Genomic DNA, 21,889 nt, shown 5'->3' on the forward strand with positions numbered 1-21,889 from the left:
CATATTCCCAAAGCAAAAGAAAAGAGAACCACCCTCCAGGATGAGGGGGTAGGCGGGCCTGGGGCCGAGACCGTGTCGGGCCTACCCGTCTGATGATGAGACGCGGAGCGGCGGTGGTGCCTCAACTCCGCGGGCCTCGCGGACAGTGTCTGGTAGGGGGTGGGAAGGGGGCCCCCTTTTGTCGCACTATCTCAGCGCGGGGGGAAACAGGAGGGGGTTGCTGATGCTCGGGGAAAGGAGGATTTCACAAAAATCTTGGGTCCCGCGACGAGCGTCTCCACCACGACCTCGGTCGCGCCGCCGGCCTTTCCCTCCGCAGTTCCTCGAATCCGACGCGAGCACCCCCTCGTCCGCCTTCGCCGCCGCCGCCTCTCCACAGCTCCGTCCTCTTCACTCCGACTCCGCAAACCCCCAACTGCACTGGACTGACGCTTCAACTCAACTCTTCCTCCGCTTCCAACTCAACTCTTCCTCCTGCGAACTGAACTCCCTCGACTGACGAACGCGGCCCCTTATATCCCCCGTGGCCTCGCTCCTTCATCTTTGACCCTCTGCCTCCGACCTTTCACCTCGCTCCCCATTGGCCCGAGGAAAAGTGGGCGTGAATGCTTTTTGATCCATGAATTTGCATATAGCGACCGCCCTCCAACGCCCTGGAGGCGGGGCCAAATCGCTCCTCGCTCACCGATTGGATGGAACAAAAGTGGGCGTGAGTCGTTTTTGATCCGTTTTTCTGCGGAAAGTCCGCGATGCTTTTGAACACGCTGCTCGGTGCGCGCTCTACACGAGTCCAGCATCGGTGCCCACGAGTGGTGCGAGATGACGGTGATGCGATGGTGGCGAGTTGTGACGGTAAAGGTCGTGGCGGTTGTGGTGAAGCGGCGTTGTGGTTGGTGGTTGTTGTTGTGATGGCTGTTGAGACGTGGTTGGTGGTGGTAATAATGGCGGTTGGTCCAAAATAAAGATAGTAAAAGAAAAACGGCTATCCTGCAGAGTCGCAGCACTCATGAATGACATTTATTCCCTCTAGACAACGGGTTTGGGCCTAACTACACATATACTTACCGAGATATCTCACCTAAGGGACCTGAATGGTGGTTTGCGAATTTGGTCAACCACAACAATATTATAGGATTCTGGCAGTTGGGATTACACATTTTTAAATCAGAAGAAAAAGGCGCTTCCAACCAAAAGTAAAAAAACGAGATTGACTCCGCTAATTTGAGAATAAAAGTGATTGCAGACCTGGTCTGAGGTGACGTTTCACAACCAGCCGGCTGAAGTTGGTGAAACGTTGCATGAGACCTGCTTTCACTTTTTTGCTCAAATTAGCGGAGTCAATCTCGTTTTTTTACTTTTGGTTGGAAGCGCCTTCTTCTTATTTTTTTCGAAAAGCATGTACATATATATATATATTTTTTTTTTATATATATATATTTATATATATATATATATATTTTTTATATATATATTTATATATATATATTTATATATATATATATATATATATATATATATATATATATATATATATATATATATATATGTACATAAATGTATATATATATATATATATATGTACATAAATGTATATATATATATATATATATATATATATATATATATATATATATATATATATATATATATAATATAAATTGTTACGGATTTCACAATCCGGCCTGATGAATGCATCCACACATTCAGGTCCTCAGACAATTATTTCTTTAAATGCATGTTCAGATTAGCCCCATCCCCATGTCTAATGGGATTTTAAATGTGATGTGTTGAGAAGGGTAAAGGATAGATCCCTTCTCTTATGGGGATTTTTTTTTTAACGACAGACACGTTTACACACATTTCTTTCGCGAGCTCTGAAGTTTGCCCTCATTTTTCCTCAGTAACGTTATTTCGAGAGCGCCGATGCCCGCCTTTTTTGAGAGCGCACGGGTCGTCATGGTAACCGTGCGCAAGTGGGGCGGGGTGAGCTTGGGGTGGACTGCGCACGCTGAGCCGGCCCGCAGATATAAAACGAATTGGAGGTCCGTTCTGAGGTGAGAGAAGTGAGAGGAAAAGGGCGAGAGAAGTGAGGAAAATGAGGAGGAAGCGTGAAAGTCCGCAAGTGAGCAAGCGAGCGTGTAGTGCGCGTGTGGGTGTGAGCAGCGCCAACAACGAGTGAGGCACGGGTCGGTCACCAACAAGTGAGGCGTGGGACGACACCGACGGACCGTGAGGGTCACTGGATGTCACCAGTTTCGTGAAGTGTGAGGAACTCCCAGTGTCGCAGCACCAGGGTCAAAACCCGCGACAGACGATCTCGGTGCCTTCCCAGACGTCGACTGGCGTTCAAGGCTGTTCGCGAGAGAGTGCATGGCAAGGCTGGGTGCTGGTGATGGAAGTGACACACACGCACACATGTCAGGACGTTTTCACTTCACGGACGACTGACTACTTTCTGGTGAGCGAGACGATTCTTCTCCCCCCCCCCCCGAATGATCCGTTGGATACCCTTGTCTGTGTTTAGCTGTAAGTAAGTCAACCTCCGATAAGCATCTGCTCTTTGTCTCTTTTCTGGCATTTTGGTTGATTTTGCTTTGAAATTTATTCTTTATTTACCTCAGAAAATTAAAAGTTCTTTCCATTTATTAATTTTATTATTAATAAATTATTTGTCGATTTCCAACCCGTCCGTGTTTGTCCTTTCTTTCCATTGGTCTGGCATTGTCCGAACCGAGATAGACTGGGAGGTAATTACCACAGATTTGACCAAAAAAATCGTTGGCACGAACCAGCGGTTAAAACACTCGGTCGCCCAAATTAAAATCTAATCAGATAACATTGGTGCTTTGCCGAGGACGAGCTCCCTGCTCAGGTAACCACGTGACCTCCAGTTAAACAGAATAATTAGACTGCGGACACTGGAACTCGTGGTTAACGGGGTGGTGTTCGTGGTTTTAAAACAACCCACCGTACCGCAACGTTAATTGTGAGCGGTGGCCCCAGGTCCAGCTCTACTGAGGACAACCGGGGATTAATCCCCCTGAGTGACAAGCTGGTGTCTCGGTACCCGTGGCTGCAACAATATATATATATATATATATATATATATATATATATATATATATATATATATATATATATATATATATATATATATATATATATATATATACACACGACATAAGTATATATTAGTTGTGGGAATGACTTGAAGAGGTTAAGAATGTGTCACTTGTAAATAGTTATTTCCATGGTTTATGTTCAGCATAAGAGTGACGTTAATTAATTGAAACAGAATATGTGTCAATATTTGTATGGAAAGCCTGTCTCTCCTTCCAACATTTGTGTCTAAAACCACTAATTCCAAAATCCCCTTTACATGTTTTATTCTTCGTAATCTGTCCTTATGTTACTTGCATCGTTGCAGCCTTTGCGAAACCACTGTGGATAAATCGAAGTGACATCAGTGTGGATAAATAAAAGGAAGGTTTTTTTCAGCATATACCAAATTTGGTTGCCCGTCGGGCTGGCAACAGCAAGGTGTGGTTGTCCGACAAAATTCCCAACATGACATTATGAGATATTAATGCACCATTACCTGGATGAGGACAACAAGAGACAATGCACAAACTATAAGAAGTGTTGGGACAGCCGATGTAAACTAGAAATGAACCTCTCCAACCTGCTGGTACATATTTGATGTTTTTTTTTATTATTATTCCCTGACAAGATGAAGGCTCGTTGAAGAGCAAGGTAAGAGGATGAAAATGCAATGGGCCGAGAGCAAGGCAATATTTGGAGACAATAAGCAAGGGAAAGAATGAACAGGAATTGAGGAGAGAAAAGGAGAGGAAATATTGCAACCTGCAAATAAGAGGGTTGGGTTCAGAAGGATGAATGGGGAAATAATGATTGTGGGAAAGAATGCAGGATGATGTCAGTGCACCACCTGCTTAAAATTATTTCCATAGTAAATAACAGGATAGAATAGGACAGAATAGGCTCAGGAATGCCATTGTTGTTGTTTCATATGCAGGCTGCTGGTTGCATCATTTTCTGGAAGCATGACCGTGCCATTGATACCAGAAAGCTAGTCCTCATTTTGTCAACCTCAGAAGAATGACAGGCTGAGTCAACCTACCTGGTGTTATTTCAACAACAAGACAGGGGCTCAAACTCAAGACCCTAAGATCTTAAGCCATCCACTTGAACCGTTAAGCCAAGACCAGTCCTATAGGAATGCTATTACAAAGATGGAAGAAGTGAGGCACAAATTAGTTGAGGTGTGTATGCAGACTGCCTTTTGGGAGTTTAATCAGGAAGGGGATTTTGGGAAAATGCATGCATTGAATTGTTGGGAACAATCGAGGGGATGAGAGAGCCAAAAGAAATAGACTGGAATGGAGCACAAAAAAAGAAAGAAAGAAAGAGGCCACCAACGTGCCTGCAATGTGAAAGCCACAGAACATGTGCTTCGGCCTCAAATTGCAGAAGATTCCAATAATAATGCTGAGAGCTTTCGATTCCACAGAATGCAGGAGAGAGATGTTATGCTGGGGTCCCAATCCAGATGGGAGAGCAGCACTACCTTGATTATTGCTCTGGTCAAAGGTCTAATAAGCTGAGTATAGTTTTGATTTTTCAAGGAAAGATTTGAAACGACAGGAAATGCCCAATCTGATGCTGGTTTTTGCGATGATATTTGCTAAATGGTCAGCCCAGGATAGGCTGATGATCACAGCCAAGAAGTTCAAGAGACTGAGCCTCTTCCAGTGGCTGACTGGGGTGGATGACAGCCTTCTCGTGGCCCACTCTGTTAAGTGGATTCCTGAATTCACAACTAATATCATCAAAATGGTGACCGAATGACGATTTACTGACTTCTCGATCAAAGGAGCAAAATAGAAGCTATCTCAAGAGGCCAATTCATGGCTCAACATCCAGAAAATTAGACCCTGGAATACGGGATCTGTCAACTGAATGTTGAAGGTCTCTCAGAGGTCCAAATGTGACTTTCTGGTAAACATGTTGACAACCAATGACATTGATATCTTCGCGTAAAAAAAACATGTCAACAATGACAAGCAAAGCATGCCACGACAAGATCTGTGGCTATATGCTTGCCACAAATCTCCACTATGCACAATGTCCTGTAAATGTGTTTCAGAGGGGAAATCAACTCCATCAATACCCCAAGCATGGAGCACGGAGGTACCACCACAACAACTATTAAGATTCATAAGGTGACAGTTATTAATATCTACAAACTCCACAACGAAGAATGGCCTAACCCAGCTATTCCACCGACCCAACATCTGACCATATACGGGGGAGACTTGAAGAGCCACCACATGGAGTGGGATGGCAACACAAACGGCAATAATAGGGAAGCTCTGACAGATTGGATGTCAGCCCAGGATGTTCATCTTGTGTACCCACTGTCACACTGTCAAACCGTACCCACTGTCAAACCACTTTTTCAAACCCACTGTCAAACCACTTTTTCGAACCCACTGTCAAACCACTTTTTCCCTGAGTAACTGATTGCTGAGCTGGCAGCCAAAAATGAGGGCAAAGCTGCCAGTGAAGATGGCATCCCACCAGACTTTCTCCATCACTTGGCCCACTGGCAAGACAATGGCTTATGGCCCACTCTTCTCAATTGTGATGGACACTTGCCACATTCCCCAAAATTGGTGAGAGGTAATGGTGATAGTCCTGCCAAACTGGGAAAACCAATCTTCGACCCTCGGAGATACAGGCCCGCTTCACTGTTTTGCACAACTTAAAAGCTTCTGGAGCGGACCATCCTTCAAATAATGAGCCCAATCATCAATCCATTCCTTCCCCAAGAACACACTGGCTTCAGACCTCAACACAGTTGCTGTGAGCAAGTCCTTGCAATCAATACGAACATAGAGGATGGTTTTAACTACAATCTTAAGACTGGGACACATTTATAGATGTTTCTTCAGCCGATGACACTGTGTCGAATCATGGACTGATGTTCAAGCTGTGCTTGCTGCTGGCATTCGCCAAACTACTTCACTTGCTGCAGATGTTACTGAGCAACACAAGGATGAAGGTCAATCTAAAAGACAAAGTCAGTACTCCAACACTTAACAACGGGCTCCGAAATGAGTGTTTATGCTATTGCTTTTTAACATCTACACAAGCGACATGCCCACTACGGCATTGCGCAAATTCACATTTAATATTGCCTGAGACTACACAGGCAAAGTCTTTCCAGGATGTCAAGCCATGCTGATGTCTGACCTATCAATAATGGCTGAATACTTCCACAAGTGGAGACTGTTACCGAACCCAACTAACTCCATAGTTTTTGCATTCCATCTTGATAATTGCAAGGCACATAATACCCTCAACGTCACTTTCTGTGTGAAGATAAAGTGCACCATGCTCCAACGACCACCGACCTAAGAGTGACCTTTGACGACTCCAAACTTACCACAACCACCTCTGTAAGACTGCCATGAAAAGACGTGAGTAAACGTTATTCATAAGCTTGTTGGCACAAGTTGTGGTGCAAAAGCTGCCATCCTTCACACTTCAACCATAGCTCTGGCCTTCTCAACAGCCGGATACTGTGCTCCTCAAGCCACATCTTCATTCAGCAATGAGTGTAATCAGTGGAACTCTGAAATCAACCCCAGTTCAGTGGTTACCAGTCATTAAACACCTCCCCCCTTTCCACTCCATCCAGTGGGACGCAGCAACACACAGAGAGGTAATCCGAATAAACAATAACTCAGATCTTCCTATCCACAGAGACCTGAAAGATGTCCCAACTCGTCACATGATTTCCCGAAACCCTTTTTGGTCAAGAGCTCAGCACCTCCTACTCCACAACACCGAATAATCTTGGAGAAGCGTGTGCTGAAAACACAATTTCCAACAAACATATCGTTCCCGACCAAACAATTCAACAACCTTGTTTCAATATTCCGAGGAGCATGTGGACAACCCTCAACAGGATATGGAGTGGGCATGGCCGATGTGGCCACATGATGCTCAAAAGGCACCTCAAAACCTTGCCTGGCTGTGACTGTGTAAAAGCTGCTCAAACTATGGAGCACATCATAACATCCCATCCCTGACACCAGTTTCAGGGTGACATCTTCGGAGTTAAATTCTCTCTCCAGCAGGGCATTGAACTGGCGATGGGATTTAAAACTAAAACTGTGATGATAGCTTCTGCTCAGCCTAACGGAATAAGAAGTAGATAACTATGTTAATAGATTGGTGGAAAATATACATGCATTGTAAAGCAGCATCTGCTGTGTAAAGTAGCCGTCTGGAGTGGATGACTATGGAGATATGTTTGTACTGTAAAGCAGCACGTGATCTCTAAAAATGAGCAGAATTTGTTGAAACTCGGTTGTGATCAACATGCAATATCGTATTACACATGCATGATTGTAATAACTGGCTGACCTTCAACTTGGAAAGGTAATTTGGTGCTGGAGATTCAGATTTCCATGACATTAGGCCTCCCCGTGGGTCATGAGCTGAGAAAAAGGAAAGATAACAGGTGGTGCCGACATGAAAAATAGGACAGGAAAGCCTAAATTGAGAGATTGGGCCAGAATAACCTTGAAGGTTTACTGAATTAGAACTTTGTCGGAATAAATGCAAGTGGTATTGAAAAATCACTGCTTTGGTAAAATTATTTTATGCAAAAATATTCCATTCTGAAGATTTTAATTGATTTTCAAGTGCACTCTGTGCCTCCTGGGCCCCCAAAATAACCACAGGACTGCTCATTGTCACTGACTATGAGCAGGATGAACCAAATGGCCTTCCTGTGCCCAAATCTCTTGTATATGTTAATATCTCCTTTTTGTCTTCAAATACCAACCATGTCAACATGATCCCGAGAATCATATAATTTTTTCTAAGAATAGGGTCAAAGTCATTTTGTGAATTGGACAGAGACATTGGGTAAGTTCGGGTGGCAAATAAGCTGATGTGTCGCCTGATGAACCTTTTCTTACAATGATATCATCAGCCTTAGCCTGATCTGATCATGGATTTTTGGTAGTGTCACGGCCGCAAGTCTAAAAGAGCTCTGCACGGTTAGCGTTGCTTTCGATGGTGTTGTTCTTGTTGGGGGTGGATTTTTGAAATGTGCACCCATTGGTCAGGCAGCTGCTGGACCCCACCCACATTTGATGCTTGACTCCACCCACCATGGCACCCAGACAAAATCATATGGCTGCCATCTTGCTTTTCTGGTGCAAGGTGATTTGTCACACGGTCCCAACTTCCCAACACGGAAGACATCAGGCCAGTCGGCCTCTGCTGATTATAAAGTGCCCAAGTATGTTGCGTCAGATTTTCATTGGCTTTGTTTGGGTCGAAGATTACTCATGATGAGGGACCCCGAAAAATCGAATCAATGTCAAATAAAAATTACTAGCGAGATTTAATCAAGCCCATCAGCATGCACGTATATGCCTCCCGAAACAAAAAAAAAAATAGCGTTATGTAATTTTTGAATGGCCCTTTATTGGGGTTGAACAATCCGTGACCGTGTGACAAATCACCTTGTTCTGATATAACCATGGCGGAGGCTGACATGGATGAGAGGTGTCAACTGATCTTTCAATAGCGCATTAAATGTGTTTCCCAATCAGCCCGTTACCAGATTTTGTCCGAAGTTGTGACCACATTACGGTCATTCGTCTTATTTTAAGGGGAGGTTAGTTGTATTTGGAATTTGACTTTTTTCGCTCACATCTATCTATAATGCCAGCAATCTGTGTGTGTGTGTGTGTGTGTGTGTGTGTGTGTGTGTGTGTGTGTGTGTGTGTGTGTGTGTGTGTGTGTGTGTGTGTGTGTGTGTGTGTGTGTGTGTCGGTATGTGTGTGTGTGTGTCGGTGTGTGTCTGTGACCGCTGTTTCTCGCCAACCACTAGTTCGATGTAATTGAAACTTGCCAGGTATATTGCTGGGGACCTGAGTATGTGCCTTTTCAAGGTTTGATATTAATCGGACAAGAGGTTCCCAAGTTATGGCCATTTATTTACCAAACCAATGACAAGACACGTTGCTGCAGCCATTTATTTACCAAACCAATGACAAGACACATTGCTGCGAAGGCGTGGCCGATGGGGAAAGGGCGCCATTTAGTTACCGTGGCGTTGGAGTGGCAATGGTCAACGGCAGCGAATGTCATGGCAAGCAAAGACAGGGAGGTAAATTTGATTTTAATTTGGATTTTAATTAACTCTGTGTGGAAGTATCACAGCAGTTGTTACTTCAATGAAAGCGATAATTCGTGGAATGCATGTGAACATTCCGTACGGGCACGCACCACTTCCGGATAGTGATGACTTACTTTATTCTAATAATTTCTCGATTTCTTATGCGCATTTATAGATAAACACAATGCCCCAATCCAGTCGTTCTTTACGAGAGCGAAGGAACGGCCTGTGTGTTTGTTTGAAAGTTTTTTTTTTGGGGGGGGGGGGGGGTTGCACGTACGGCCACGCGCGTACGGCCACGCACGTACAGGCACGTGAGAGCGAAGGAACGGCCTGTGTGGTTGTTTCTGTCACGCTGTTTGAAAGTTTGTTTTTCTTCCACATACGTCCACGCATGTATGGGCACGTACTCGTGGCTCAAATAATTAGAACACAAAAACACACACACCTGTATGGTAAATCTTTATTAAACCATTAGGCTTACACAAGGTAAGCACTTTGCTGTTTCAAACCCTTCCCAGAGTTTCTCCACAGCTATAAAGACATTCACAAATATTACACAGATGAGAATCCCAGTGCGACACACCCCGCAACTGCCGGACCGGTTTCAACGCTTATTGGCGAATCATCAGCGACAGCGTAGACAGCAATGCATACCAATGAGGCTCCCACGCATGTACCACGTGCAAACGTCAAAAGCAGTCAAATATAAATAATAAAGATTCACCCACATCTCTCACCTGTGAATGGAGGGAATAGCCAATCATCTCTCACCTAATCAACTAAACCCACGTGGCGAGAATTACATCAATAAATTGACACATCCCTTGCTCTTCTAGCCATGTTTCCACACTTATATATGTATAAAATCGAGCTTTTGGGGGCCATACTATCTGCCACGATCTTTCCGGGGAAAGCCACATTTCCAAGCTGGCCTTCAAAGCCAGCCGCCGACTGGGCATCCTTCATCGTGCAAAGTCCTTCCTTGGCACACCTGAGCTCCTAACCATGTACGAAGCTTTCATCCACAGCCTGATGGAGTACTGCCCTCTCCTCCTTGCTGGTGCTCCTGCCTCTCACTTTTCTCGGCTTCACGTTGTGGAAACTAAGGTATTTAGGATCATTGGTATCTCCCACGATGAGGCTGAGTCTTTGGGTCTCACTCTCTTATTGCAGTCAGGTCAATGGTGTTTCTGTCTTCTACCATCTCTTCTCTGGCCTCACCCTCCTGCTCTTTCTGATCCCGCCCCCCACCCTATATTTCCACAGGGCGCTCAAGGTCCACCAGCAACCCCCTTCTTGTAAAACTACCAAAATCAAGAATCACTGCTCACCTTCTTTCTTTCATTCCTCTTTTTCCCGACCTTCGTAACAAACTCCCACACAATCTTCAATCCCACTCTTCCCTCGAGGTCTTCAAAACAGCTGTTCACCACCATCTCATATCTTCACCTATCCAAAATCATGACCTTTTCTACCCCCGTTAATCCACCCTAAACACGCATCCTTCATATTCCCTGCTTTCTTTCCTGGAAAGTCCCTGTAGTGTCCATCTTGCTTACCCCGTGTACCCCGCCCCATCCCTCTTCCTTCCACAGATATCCTCATGTCTCTTTTCCCCCACTGGTTTGTGCTTCCTCCTCACACCCCTCTTGTCTCCTGCTCCTCTTATTATTTGTTGTGTGTGTTCGCTCTTCTACAAGCCTCGACATTGTGTGGGTATATATTCAGTTTCAGGTTTTGAACAATACATTTTTATCTGTGTATGCAGATTGTTTCTTGATTGTATGCAGATTGTTTCTCAGCAACATCTCCTTCCGTTCTCTGCTCAAAGCGATTTACACTTCCATACGTTGCTTCCGCCTGACCTAAAGGCTAAGTTACACCTTTTTCTTTTTCTTGACAAGAGCGAGGCTCATACAAGAGGTGCAAGAATCATTTACTATCATTTGGCCAAAAAATGTGTGAATCTGGTCGAACCAGAACAGCAGTTACGTGCAGATAATGACCTGCTTGCTCTCTTCTTTTTAACCCTGGAGGCAGATTCCTGTTTCAGCACAAACACGTCGGTGGCCTCGTAATGCTCAACTGCCCGTCATCTGGTTTCAGGTGGCATGCCCAATCACCCCTCCGCTTCTCATCAGCCCCATAAGACCACTTGCAGCTCTCAGTGACCCCTTCTTCGTTGACCTATCAAAATCTCAATTCGTCGACATTCCTCTGTTCCTTCTTTTTTTTGTTGATGTTCATGTCTGTGGAATGATTACCTCCGACTGAACCCACCCAATCTTACTGATCCTCCATTTCTTTCGTGATGGCGGCCCATCACCATTTCAAGATGTCCCCCCCATCCCTCCTTCTGATGAACTTGGAAATATTTGATTACCTGTTGTGTTGTCGTACATATAACATACAACACTTGACATTTTGCATCTCTGTTAAGCAAGAGGCACTTCCATTCGATGCTTCCTAGACATCCATATTGGTCATATGTAATGGCTAGTTGCCAGATGAGTGATTGCCTTCATATTTAAAGCTTCAGGCGCAATTTGTGGACACATCACCATGACCTGTTTTGCTTAATGTCCCTGCCTGGTTTAACAAACCCTTGCAGCAGACACGCAGGATGGCCTAGAGGTATGCACACTCACCTCTAAGCCGTCGAGCTTGGGTTTGAATCTTAGCACAGCTACAACCTGCCATCCTGGTGTTTCAGAGGCAGGGTGACACATCATTCAATGTGTGCGCCGTCCCTCGGATGGATGTTAAACTGGATGTCCCTTCCGCCAGTATTAGTTGGTAGATGTTAAAGATCCCTTGGTGTCCTTGTTGTGAAGAATGGGCGAGCTATTGCTGGCACCACGAACAAATTCCAGCTCTAACCTCCAGGGGGAAGTGCATCAGCGGCACAGCCGCATCCTCAGCTGACAATGAGTTAAGCAGTCAATGCAAATTGCATCTGCATCATCAGATTGACGTCACAGAGCATGTATGATGTCACACAGTTCTGCAAACCTCGGTTTACAGCTCAAACTTACAACTGTATTAATTTTCCAAATATCTCCCACCTTTTATGTTATCTATCTATAATTCCAGCAGTGTGTGTGTGTGTGTGTGTGTGTGTGTGTGTGTGTGTGTGTGTGTGTGTGTGTATGTGTGTGACCGCTGTTTCTCGACAACACCTGGTCCGATCTAATTGAAACTTGCCAGGAAAATTGCTGGGGACCTGAGGATGTGCCTTTTCAAGGTTTGATATTAATCGGACAAGTGCTTCCCAAGTTATGGCCATTTATTTACCAACCAATGACAAGACACGTTGCTGCGGCCATTTATTTACTAACTAATGACAGGACACGTTGCTGCGTAGGCGTGGCCGATGGGGAAGAGAACCTCAGCCGCATTCCCCATTACGGGTTACAACATACAGACTTCCGGATAGTGATGACTTAGTGTATTCTAATAATTTCTCGATTTCTTACGTGCATTTATGGATAAACACAATACCCCAATCCAGTCGTCGTTTAAGAGAGCGAAGGAACGGTTGTGTGGTTGTTTGAAAGTTTTTTTTTTGGGGGGGGGGTGTGCACGTACAGTCACGCACTTACGGCCACGCACGTACGGGCACACTATGGGCACGTACTAGTAATCTAAAATTGCTTCCTGGAAGGACTTGGTAGTCATTGGAATGAAAAGCACATTCGTTTGGTTATTATAGCGCGTGAAGCTAATCTTCTCGACGCTTAAATTCAGATACCTGCGATTGTGTTTCAGCGCCACCTGTTGAGATCCAACGCAACGGATGATTTTGTGTAAAATAATCATCACCTGAGCAATAACATCCTCAAGAATACTTTTAGCAGCCTCTTCTTCTGGATTAAAATGATGGGAGGAACATTCAAAGACTTCACAACTCATCACCGAGCTCAGACGGACGCACGCTCACCTTACGGGCTGTGTATTCTGGCTTCGAATTACGACGCAGCTATAAACTGCCCTCCTGGTGCTTCACCATCAATGCGTGCATCCCTCGGATAGACGTTAAGTTGGATGTCCATCTTCTGACATTATTGGTGTACTTTAAAGATCCCACGGTGCCCTTCGCAAAGAGGAGGTGAGCTACTGTCGGCGCCCTGAACAAATTCCATAAACCCGTACTCTGTCTCACAAGGGGCACTGTATAATTAGCGGAACAACTGCACCTCCAGAAAGTGCTGCTACCTGCGGCCAGATGTTGCATCGAGTCACATCATCTCTGAGCAGATCCCATGAGAGAATCAGAGGAGATTTCTCAGGACTGGAGCTCCAGCTCAGAGACGAGTTTTCATCATTGAGTTATTTGCCCAAACAAGTGCACACAGAGAGGAGGATGCTTTTTGAAATCTTTAATTTCCAGAACTTTGAAGAAAAGACAAAAAAAATTGATGAGAGATCGAGGTAAACATCTCGAGGACTATTTCTATTAAATAATTTGAATCTCATTGTGAGCAGCAGTTCCACGAGCAATGTAAAGTGTTGATAAGAAATCGATTCTGGACCGAACACAAAGGCTGTTTTTTATCATTGCCACTCTAAATGCTAATATGGCTACACACACACACACACACACACACACACACACACACACACACACACACACACACACACACACACACACACACACACACACACACACGCACACACACTTCGATGCGAGTGAAGACCGCAACAAAGGCTGTGGCCTTGGTAGGACAGAGGATGGTGCATGTAGCACATAGTGTTTCACCACTCCACATAAGTTTATGATGTGGCCTAAGTCAGCAGTTATGGTGGCTTTGATGGAACCAAGGGCCGTGGACGTTGCGCCCGGTATCACGATGATCTAGATGTGCGTGGGACGCGGCCTGGCCATACAGCTTGGTGTGCTTTGTAGACTCCCTACCGCCGAGGATGACTCCCTTTTCCGACTCCTTCCCACATGAGAGACAGATGGGACCGAGCTTCCATCCATCCATCAAGACCATACTCTGTGCAGAGTGTTGGTGCTGCCTAAGCAGTCTACTTGGCTATTGGGTACAATACTGGGATAGGTCACCACTCCGACACAGTATACCAGCATGCCGGCACTCGTTTTGACGACCTCGGAAGGATGATGGGCAGAGTCAACCCCATCTGGTATTAATTCAACAGCCGAGCAGGATTTGAACTCAGGATCCAAAGATCCCAAGCCCACCACCCTAACCATTGAGCCAACACCAAGCACACTGAGCTTCAGTGGGACCACATGTGGAAATTGCAGTCAGTGGCAGTGGCGAACCGTGTCCAGGCAAGTGAGGGTGTCCCTGGGTAGGATCAGGTGAAGCTCCGGAGGTGGAGGGGGAAAGGTAGCACAAATGGGGAGACGGCTTAGTCCATGAGTCGTGGTTCCTTGCTGTATTGGGGACGGGTACTTCGAGACCAGGGAAGGCTCCGTTCAGTCTTCGGGCCCACATGTGGAGATGATGACCGGTGGTGGCAGATGGGATGCACACACACGCACGCACACACATACACACACACACACACACACATACACACACACACACACACACACACACACACACACATACACACACACACACACACACACACACACACACACACACACTGTGTATGATTGCATGCGAGATTGTGTTGTACGTGATTATTCATCATGTTACGGTTTCCGGAGACCCCTGGGAGACTCAAACATAACATACTCAAACATGACACTCAGCATCACACACAACATTACAAAACCCACATTATAGAACCACGAAATACAATCGATCAACATCTGCATCAAGCAGCGCAGACCTCGAGTACGAATCCCATCAAGCAACAAACATTGTCACGCGGCGCAGACCCGCACACCCTGGTCGATGAAGTCACCGAAGGAGCTGCCGGACTCACCCAATGAACTGCTTGTGCACAAACGTAACATTATTAATTACGTAACACATCGGTGCACAAACACCGTACAAAACAAGTACTGGCGAGGGTCTGCAATCTCTGATTGCTCTTTTTCTAGCTTATTGTGCGGCCACAAAGGAACTGGGACAGCGTTAGCATGCCACCAGGTGAGTTAGCATCTCATAATATCGTTCACTTTATGGGCGAGCAGGATGCCTGAGAGGTACATGCACACTCGCCTCTGAGCTCTCTGTCCTGGGTTTGAATCTCAGTCCTGGGTTCAAATCCAGACCTGTCTATTAACTGTCATCCTGGTGTTTCGCAGGCGGGGTGATTCGTCTACTGTGTCTACTGCAGTACTTCTGCGACTGGCTCCGTCTACTGCGTTTCATGCTCCCCCCTTCACAGGTAATGAAGTATTAAGGGTCAAACCCCCCCCCCCCCGACACTGTAACTATGATGGCAAATCTTGGCGGCACCACAGTTAGGGGCCCTCACTATCCAGGACCCATCGGGCAACCCGGTGCTGGTTTTCCAGCGAGTACGACACGTACCACTGAAACCCCTTCTCTGAGAGGTGCAGCATTTCCTATCTCTCAGAAGCGGGACTACTTCAGCTCCACCCATTCCTGATCTTCGACACACTAGACGTAACGCTACAAGGAACATATTGTTGTAGTTCGGTGGGTTAGCCCCTACCTGGATGGATGGCCAAACAGTTCCCCCTTGGAGGCTTCCAGCCGAGACTCTTGGAGATCGTGGCAGGCATGGGAAAGAACCAGCTCGGTGTTTCACCAGGACGGGAGTACAGCACAGGTGTTTTACTCTCGAACCCGCTACAGATACACGGACACCAGCATCTCAAATAAATAATAATTTATTAAACAGAAAATCAAGTCATAATGGAACAAATCAAGACGTGAGGTCACCTAAATCTAATTTTGAGGCACCTCCACACAGACTTAAATACAGACAAACCGGTAGGCAACATGGGTGGTCGCTATATAATTGCATACTAGTCATACGGTTTTTTGACGGATCGGGCTGAAAATTTTTGACAAAGAGGTTGATTATAGTGCGCATAAAAGCCTGGAAGTTGATTTTTGATTTTCGGGAAAATTTTTTTAAACGATTTCCCAAAAATTTCAAAGTCCCGTTGTTAGGCAACGGTGGTGTCTATAGCAACGGTGCTCAAAAGCGTAGAACTAGATCCTGGTATGAACCTACCAGTCAAGTTTCATCAAAATCGGTTGACTCCTCTGGCCTCCAGAGCTGTCCATTACATACATACAGACAGACAGAAAACCTGAGAATAACGGTAGTCTAGTGACCACCCAACAAGGGGGATGGATAAAATAAAGAAAAATCCCTCCTTTATTCTGGCACTTCGCTTCAGGTCCAGGAGAGTCTCAGTAACTTGAAGGTCACCAAACTGCTCCGTCACTGCGCTGGAGTACACGCCCAAAAATGGCGTCGAGCTGCTGTCTACCACCGTGCATCCTCTTCGTCGATCGTCCTCACCGACAGCCTCACCGACGTCGATCTTCTGCTTTGCAGAATGGCACCGTCTCTTTCCCCCGATGGCTCGACACGAGACTTTGGCACTGGTCCCACATGCAGGCAAACTCGCCTCAGCACGAACACAAGAATCGTGCAATCTTCTTCATGCGTCGAAGGAAAGCCAGCCGTAATGCCTCTGCTCTTTCGACCGCCAATCCTGCCTCTCTCACTTCCGTCCCGCTTCGAGCCTTCATCTCCAAATGTGTCTCTCTCTCTCCTCCTGCAATGATGTGCCTCCCCGTTCTCTTTTCAGATGTGCGCCATTCTCTCTGATCGCCTCCCTCACACAGAACTCCACTCATGCACTCGCTTCATCAAAATTGTGTCTTTGGTTCAAGCGATAATGACTGAAGTGTTCCCGAACTCACTGACTCACTGAGTGACTTACTGACTGACTCACTCACTCACCGGTGGACACTGCTCGATTGCTTAAGCTCATCTGACTAAACTCCAGGTGAGCTAAAAATGGAAATACTCATGTAAGGTTATTTAAAAGGGCATTGGGCCACCACATGCGGCCAGTCCGGCCTGTATGCACAGTGGCATAGAGTCCATCAGCATCTGGAATTCTCGCAGGGGGAATGCGGCACAACTATTCCATGAGAAAGTCAATCAACTCACACCCCGTTTGATAGAAGTGGAAAACACTGTCTCGGGTATCATACCAGAATATCTCATAAATGCTTGATTGGATTCACATCTGTTGCTTGAGAAGGCCTTGACATATGGTTAATATCAGTCATGCTCATCAAACCATTGTGTGACCACACGTTCTCTGTGGATATGGAAATTGCCACCCTGGAAGACACTCCTCCTGGCAGGAAAGAAGTGCTGCAACATGGGGTGAAGATGATCACTCAGTTCCTTTAAGTAGTGATTGGCATTAATCTTGCCTACTCAGAGAATGACTGCACCCAATCTATGCCAGAAAAATGCAACCGCAACATTACAGAATCACCAGAACCCTTCACTGTTATAACCAAGCACTTAGGGTTGTAGAGTTCTTTAAGTTGGCGCCATACGTGCACTCGACTGTTTGTTGAGAACATGGTGAAGGATGATTCATGTGTTTCTATCACATTTCTCCACTGCTCGATAGCCCATTGCCTGGGCTTTGCCAGGTGTGATGAGCACTTTGTGCACTGCAACCCAACTATGGTATCCTGCTTTGTGCAGTTCTCGGCAGACCTTTTTAGATGAAGCTGGCTGCTCATACCCCAGGTTCAATTTTACAGGTCTGCAGTTGCTCACTTGCTTTGCCTTGCACTTCAAATTAATGCATGGATATCATGACCCTGGAGTTTGCGTTTCTGCCCACTTTTTGCTGATGATGTCTTTCCCTCGGAGTTCTGTGCTGACATCACCTTTGACACCATTACTCATGAAACATTTATCAGCAAGCTGAGCTGTCTTTGTCACTGAAGCTCCTGCCAAATGCACCCCAATAACCACCCCTCTTTCAAAGTCACTGAGGTCTCTTGCAGCTATGCCAGCCATAATCTTTGGCAGCCAGGGCTGTACAACATTTTTACAAATGACCCAAAGCATGCTGGAATATTATTTGCTAAATTAACACATGGGCCACACCTGTGTGGAAGCTGTTGCTTTCAATATACTTGGTATCCCTCATTTCCCAAAATATTTCCATTTTTTTGTCCACGACCTGTATGTCATCATTCCTCTTCGACACTCAGTCACTACCTCTTTTGTTCATGTTTCCCTGAGGTGTGTGTGTGTGTGGTGTGTGTGTGTGTGTGTGTGTGTGTGTGTGTGTGTGTGTGTGTGTGTGTGTGTGTGTGTGTGTGTGTGTGTGTGTGGTGTGTGCACGACGTATTGAAGGGTCTTCCCATAGTAAAGACAAGTCAAAGTTTATTTCCTACTGCTTTTATTGTATACTTGATTTACAATCATTTCACAAGCCAAATCTCTTTCATATACTTAAAATGTCTACATTATTTAGTTCACAAAAAAAAGAAGTGTTAGACTTTAAACAAAAGGCAAAAACAAAACGCAATAAGGCACCTTCTCGGGTACAAGTAACTTCTCCCAAGCGAAAAAACGAATTGCAAGAATAGTGGGATAAACACAAAGCTTGAGCCTACTACAAATTTCCCTCGATGTTGCAACACGATTGAGCTTCCTTTCCCGGTCTGCGAGTAACATGCTTCGCTACGTATGCCTATGTACATGTATATACAGCTGTTGGACAGCTGGCACAGTGCTGTGACGTGACAATGGGCTGAGCTAACAGAGGGTCGGGTCCAGCTCTGCGCTCTCCGGGACGGAACGGCTTTTGAAGGGAAACCCACTTAATGACTTAAAGACAAAAAAAAAAATTGGGTCTCCTTGGAGAGTCTCAATTCAATTCCAACTTGTCCATGAATTACTCATGAAGCAAGTACAGAACTCTATATAAAACGGGGATGCAAATAATAGACTTTAAAGTTTTAAAAGTTTCACGAATCAAACTTTACCTAAGTTTTTCACAATATTTCCATGCTGTTTCAAGGCAACCATGTTGGAAGAGGTTTAAAGCTCAGTCCCTTGCATAAAGAACACAGGGTTAAAACCAATAGTTTCAAGGAAGAAGAATAAGAATAGGAACATGTAAAAACAACATAGGAGTATAATGGAATATTTTATAAGATCTGAAAAAGGAAAGGTTTAAAAAAGAAAAATGGGGCACTTTAAAATGGTGTCCTTGGCTACCGCATGGTACGTCATAGGAACCAGGTAACCGACATGAAATCCATCGCTACCAAAGTGTGAAAAATATCGAATGAACCCACGGATGTTTTTTCTGGTTCTCAGGTCTGTAGCAGCAGAAGATTTTACTTTTTCTTCATGATGAAGTACAGGATTCCCGTAAAGAGGGTAAGAGGGAATGCACACCAAGCAAGGATGAAGCTGTAACCCCATTTCAAAGGTGTCTTTGAAAACCGAGCCGTGTACATGGATGCTGCAACCATTACGCAAAGGCCTGTGGAAAGAAAATTTGAAGGAATGAAACCTTTCCAACATTCTTATAAAACTAGATAATCCACATTCCAAAATCGTTACGTTTGAATTCCTTCTATCGTCACATCAAGTGAAAATTGAACAACAGTGATCAACATGAGCCGAACAAACAAGTTGTTTGTTTTGTAGTTGTTTATGAGGGTAACTGGATGGTTGCATAATTTTGTGGCAAACTTAGTATATCTAGATTTTCAAAACACTTATTTTGATAAGGCATCATATAAGAGGTTGTTAGCTAGTAGCATTGTGGGAAGGATAGCTGGATGGCTGAAATGCAGGCAACAAGGTCTTTCTCCATAGCTTAGTGGAATGCTGCTCTCCCTGCTTTGCACCTGCCTCTTTTCTGCTTTGCAATCCGAAGTTACTAACATAATTGACATCTCCCACAAATAAGTCGAAGCACACGGTTTGCGACTGTCCCATTGGCAGACAGGTTGGCAGCCTCTGAAAAGACATTGGCAGACAGGTTGGCAGCCTCTGTTTTCTCCCATGACTCTGGTGTTGTTCCCTCTGCTCTTTCATCCATCCTTGTGTAACTCTCAAAATTCAGACTAACTGCTCACCTTCACTCCTTTGGTCCTCTTTTACCTCCCACTTTGGAACCACAGTCTGTTCAATCCCTCTCTTCCCTATGGGGCTTCAGGTTGACGGTACGCAACCAATTTAGGACACCTTCCCTCCCTACCTATTATCTTTTAATGCTCATTTAACTAAGGATGGATTGTGAGACTGCGATCTACAAGAAAAATCCCCCCTTCCCCATCTCCCCATGTAATTGTGGATTGCTATGTTTCCTTCACTCTTCTCTCTCTCTCTCTCCTCATGTTCAGTTCTATCCATGCTACATCCACATGATGCCCACTGCCACACTGCCAGTGCCTTGCCTTCTACTCTCTAATACCCATGGTCTTCAATGAGCCTCGACTTTACATACAAAGTGGCTGAAAAGACATGAAACACAAAGTAGTAGAAGATGGGCTGATAGTTAGTAAATCGTGGGGTCTACCAGGATTCAGTTTTTGGGTCTAATGCTGTTTATATTAAAATAATATTTTTGATTATGAAGTAGGAATTAATGCAGTTGCAAATGTTACCAAGCTTGGGGATAAGGTGAATACAAGAGCTTGAAAACAAGGCTACAAGTTCAGAATCATTTCAGCAAATCATCTCTGAAGTTATTGATGGAGTTTGATGTCAAGAAATTAAAAGGTAATTTGGGAATATGTGAAAACAGTACATATGTATATATATATATATATATATATATATATATATATATATATATATATATATATATATATATATATATATCTTCTTCTTCTTTCGGCTGCTCCCGTTAGGGGTCGCCACAGCGGATCATCTGTATGATCCGCATAGTGATTTGGCACATGTTTTACGCCGGATGCCCTTCCTGACGCAACCCTGGTCGCCTCTTACGACACAGGGACATGGTACACCTATTTTAACCGGGGTATACACCGGCCCAGTATACTGGTACTCATTTCACCGACCTCGGAAGGATGACAGGCTGAGTCAACCCCCTGGTGTATTAAATCAGTGGCCCAACGGGGCTTGAACTCAGGACCTCTTGGATCCCAAGCCGCTGCCCTAACCACTGCGCCAACACCAGGCTCTACATATATATATATATATATATATATATATATATATATATATATATATATATATATATATATATATATATATATATATATATATATATATATATATATATATATATATATATATATATATATATATATATACATATATATATATATATATAAATAAATATATATATATATACATTCTCTGTCTGTCCGTCTGTCTGTCCAGGTGGAAGCTTCGCTGGCATGACGCCACCCACAATTCATTCCTCAATAAATCAAATTGCTGTCATTTTGTTTGCTCCATATCGGTCTCAAGCTTTCAGGCCTCTGGTGTACATTTGAAGACTGAACATGCCTACTATCATGAAATAAAGGGACCTTTTGACGAAGGAAGGGTACATTTTCATTATCACTGAGAAAATGAGGTCATGTCTGTCTTTGAGGGAATGATCGAGGCAGCAGTCTACTATCCACCGCCAAAAGAAAACTTTCATGCAAATTTTGTACTGCTGATTTCATGTAAATGAAAAAAAACTAAACAATGTGTTGTCTATCATGAAATAAAGGT

At 44.6% G+C, this 21,889-nt stretch overlaps 1 protein-coding gene across 2 annotated transcripts in view; it reads right to left on the reverse strand.

Moving 5' to 3' along the window:
* Positions 1-18,561: 18,561 nt before the first annotated feature.
* Positions 18,562-21,889, reverse strand: part of LOC147010086 (peripheral myelin protein 22-like) — a 17,052-nt gene continuing 13,724 nt past the window's right edge. For both annotated transcript variants that reach the window (XM_085861630.1, XM_085861629.1), the window contains exon 5: positions 18,562-19,673. In XM_085861630.1, the coding sequence (XP_085717756.1) occupies positions 19,525-19,673 (149 nt within the window). In that variant the 3' untranslated portion in view covers positions 18,562-19,524. The remainder of the gene's footprint in view (positions 19,674-21,889) is intronic.

Source organism: Eptatretus burgeri, chromosome 17 (assembly GCF_056783735.1).
Source record: "Eptatretus burgeri isolate ZD-2024b chromosome 17, Ebu_testis_v1, whole genome shotgun sequence".
Taxonomy (NCBI): domain Eukaryota; kingdom Metazoa; phylum Chordata; class Myxini; order Myxiniformes; family Myxinidae; genus Eptatretus; species Eptatretus burgeri.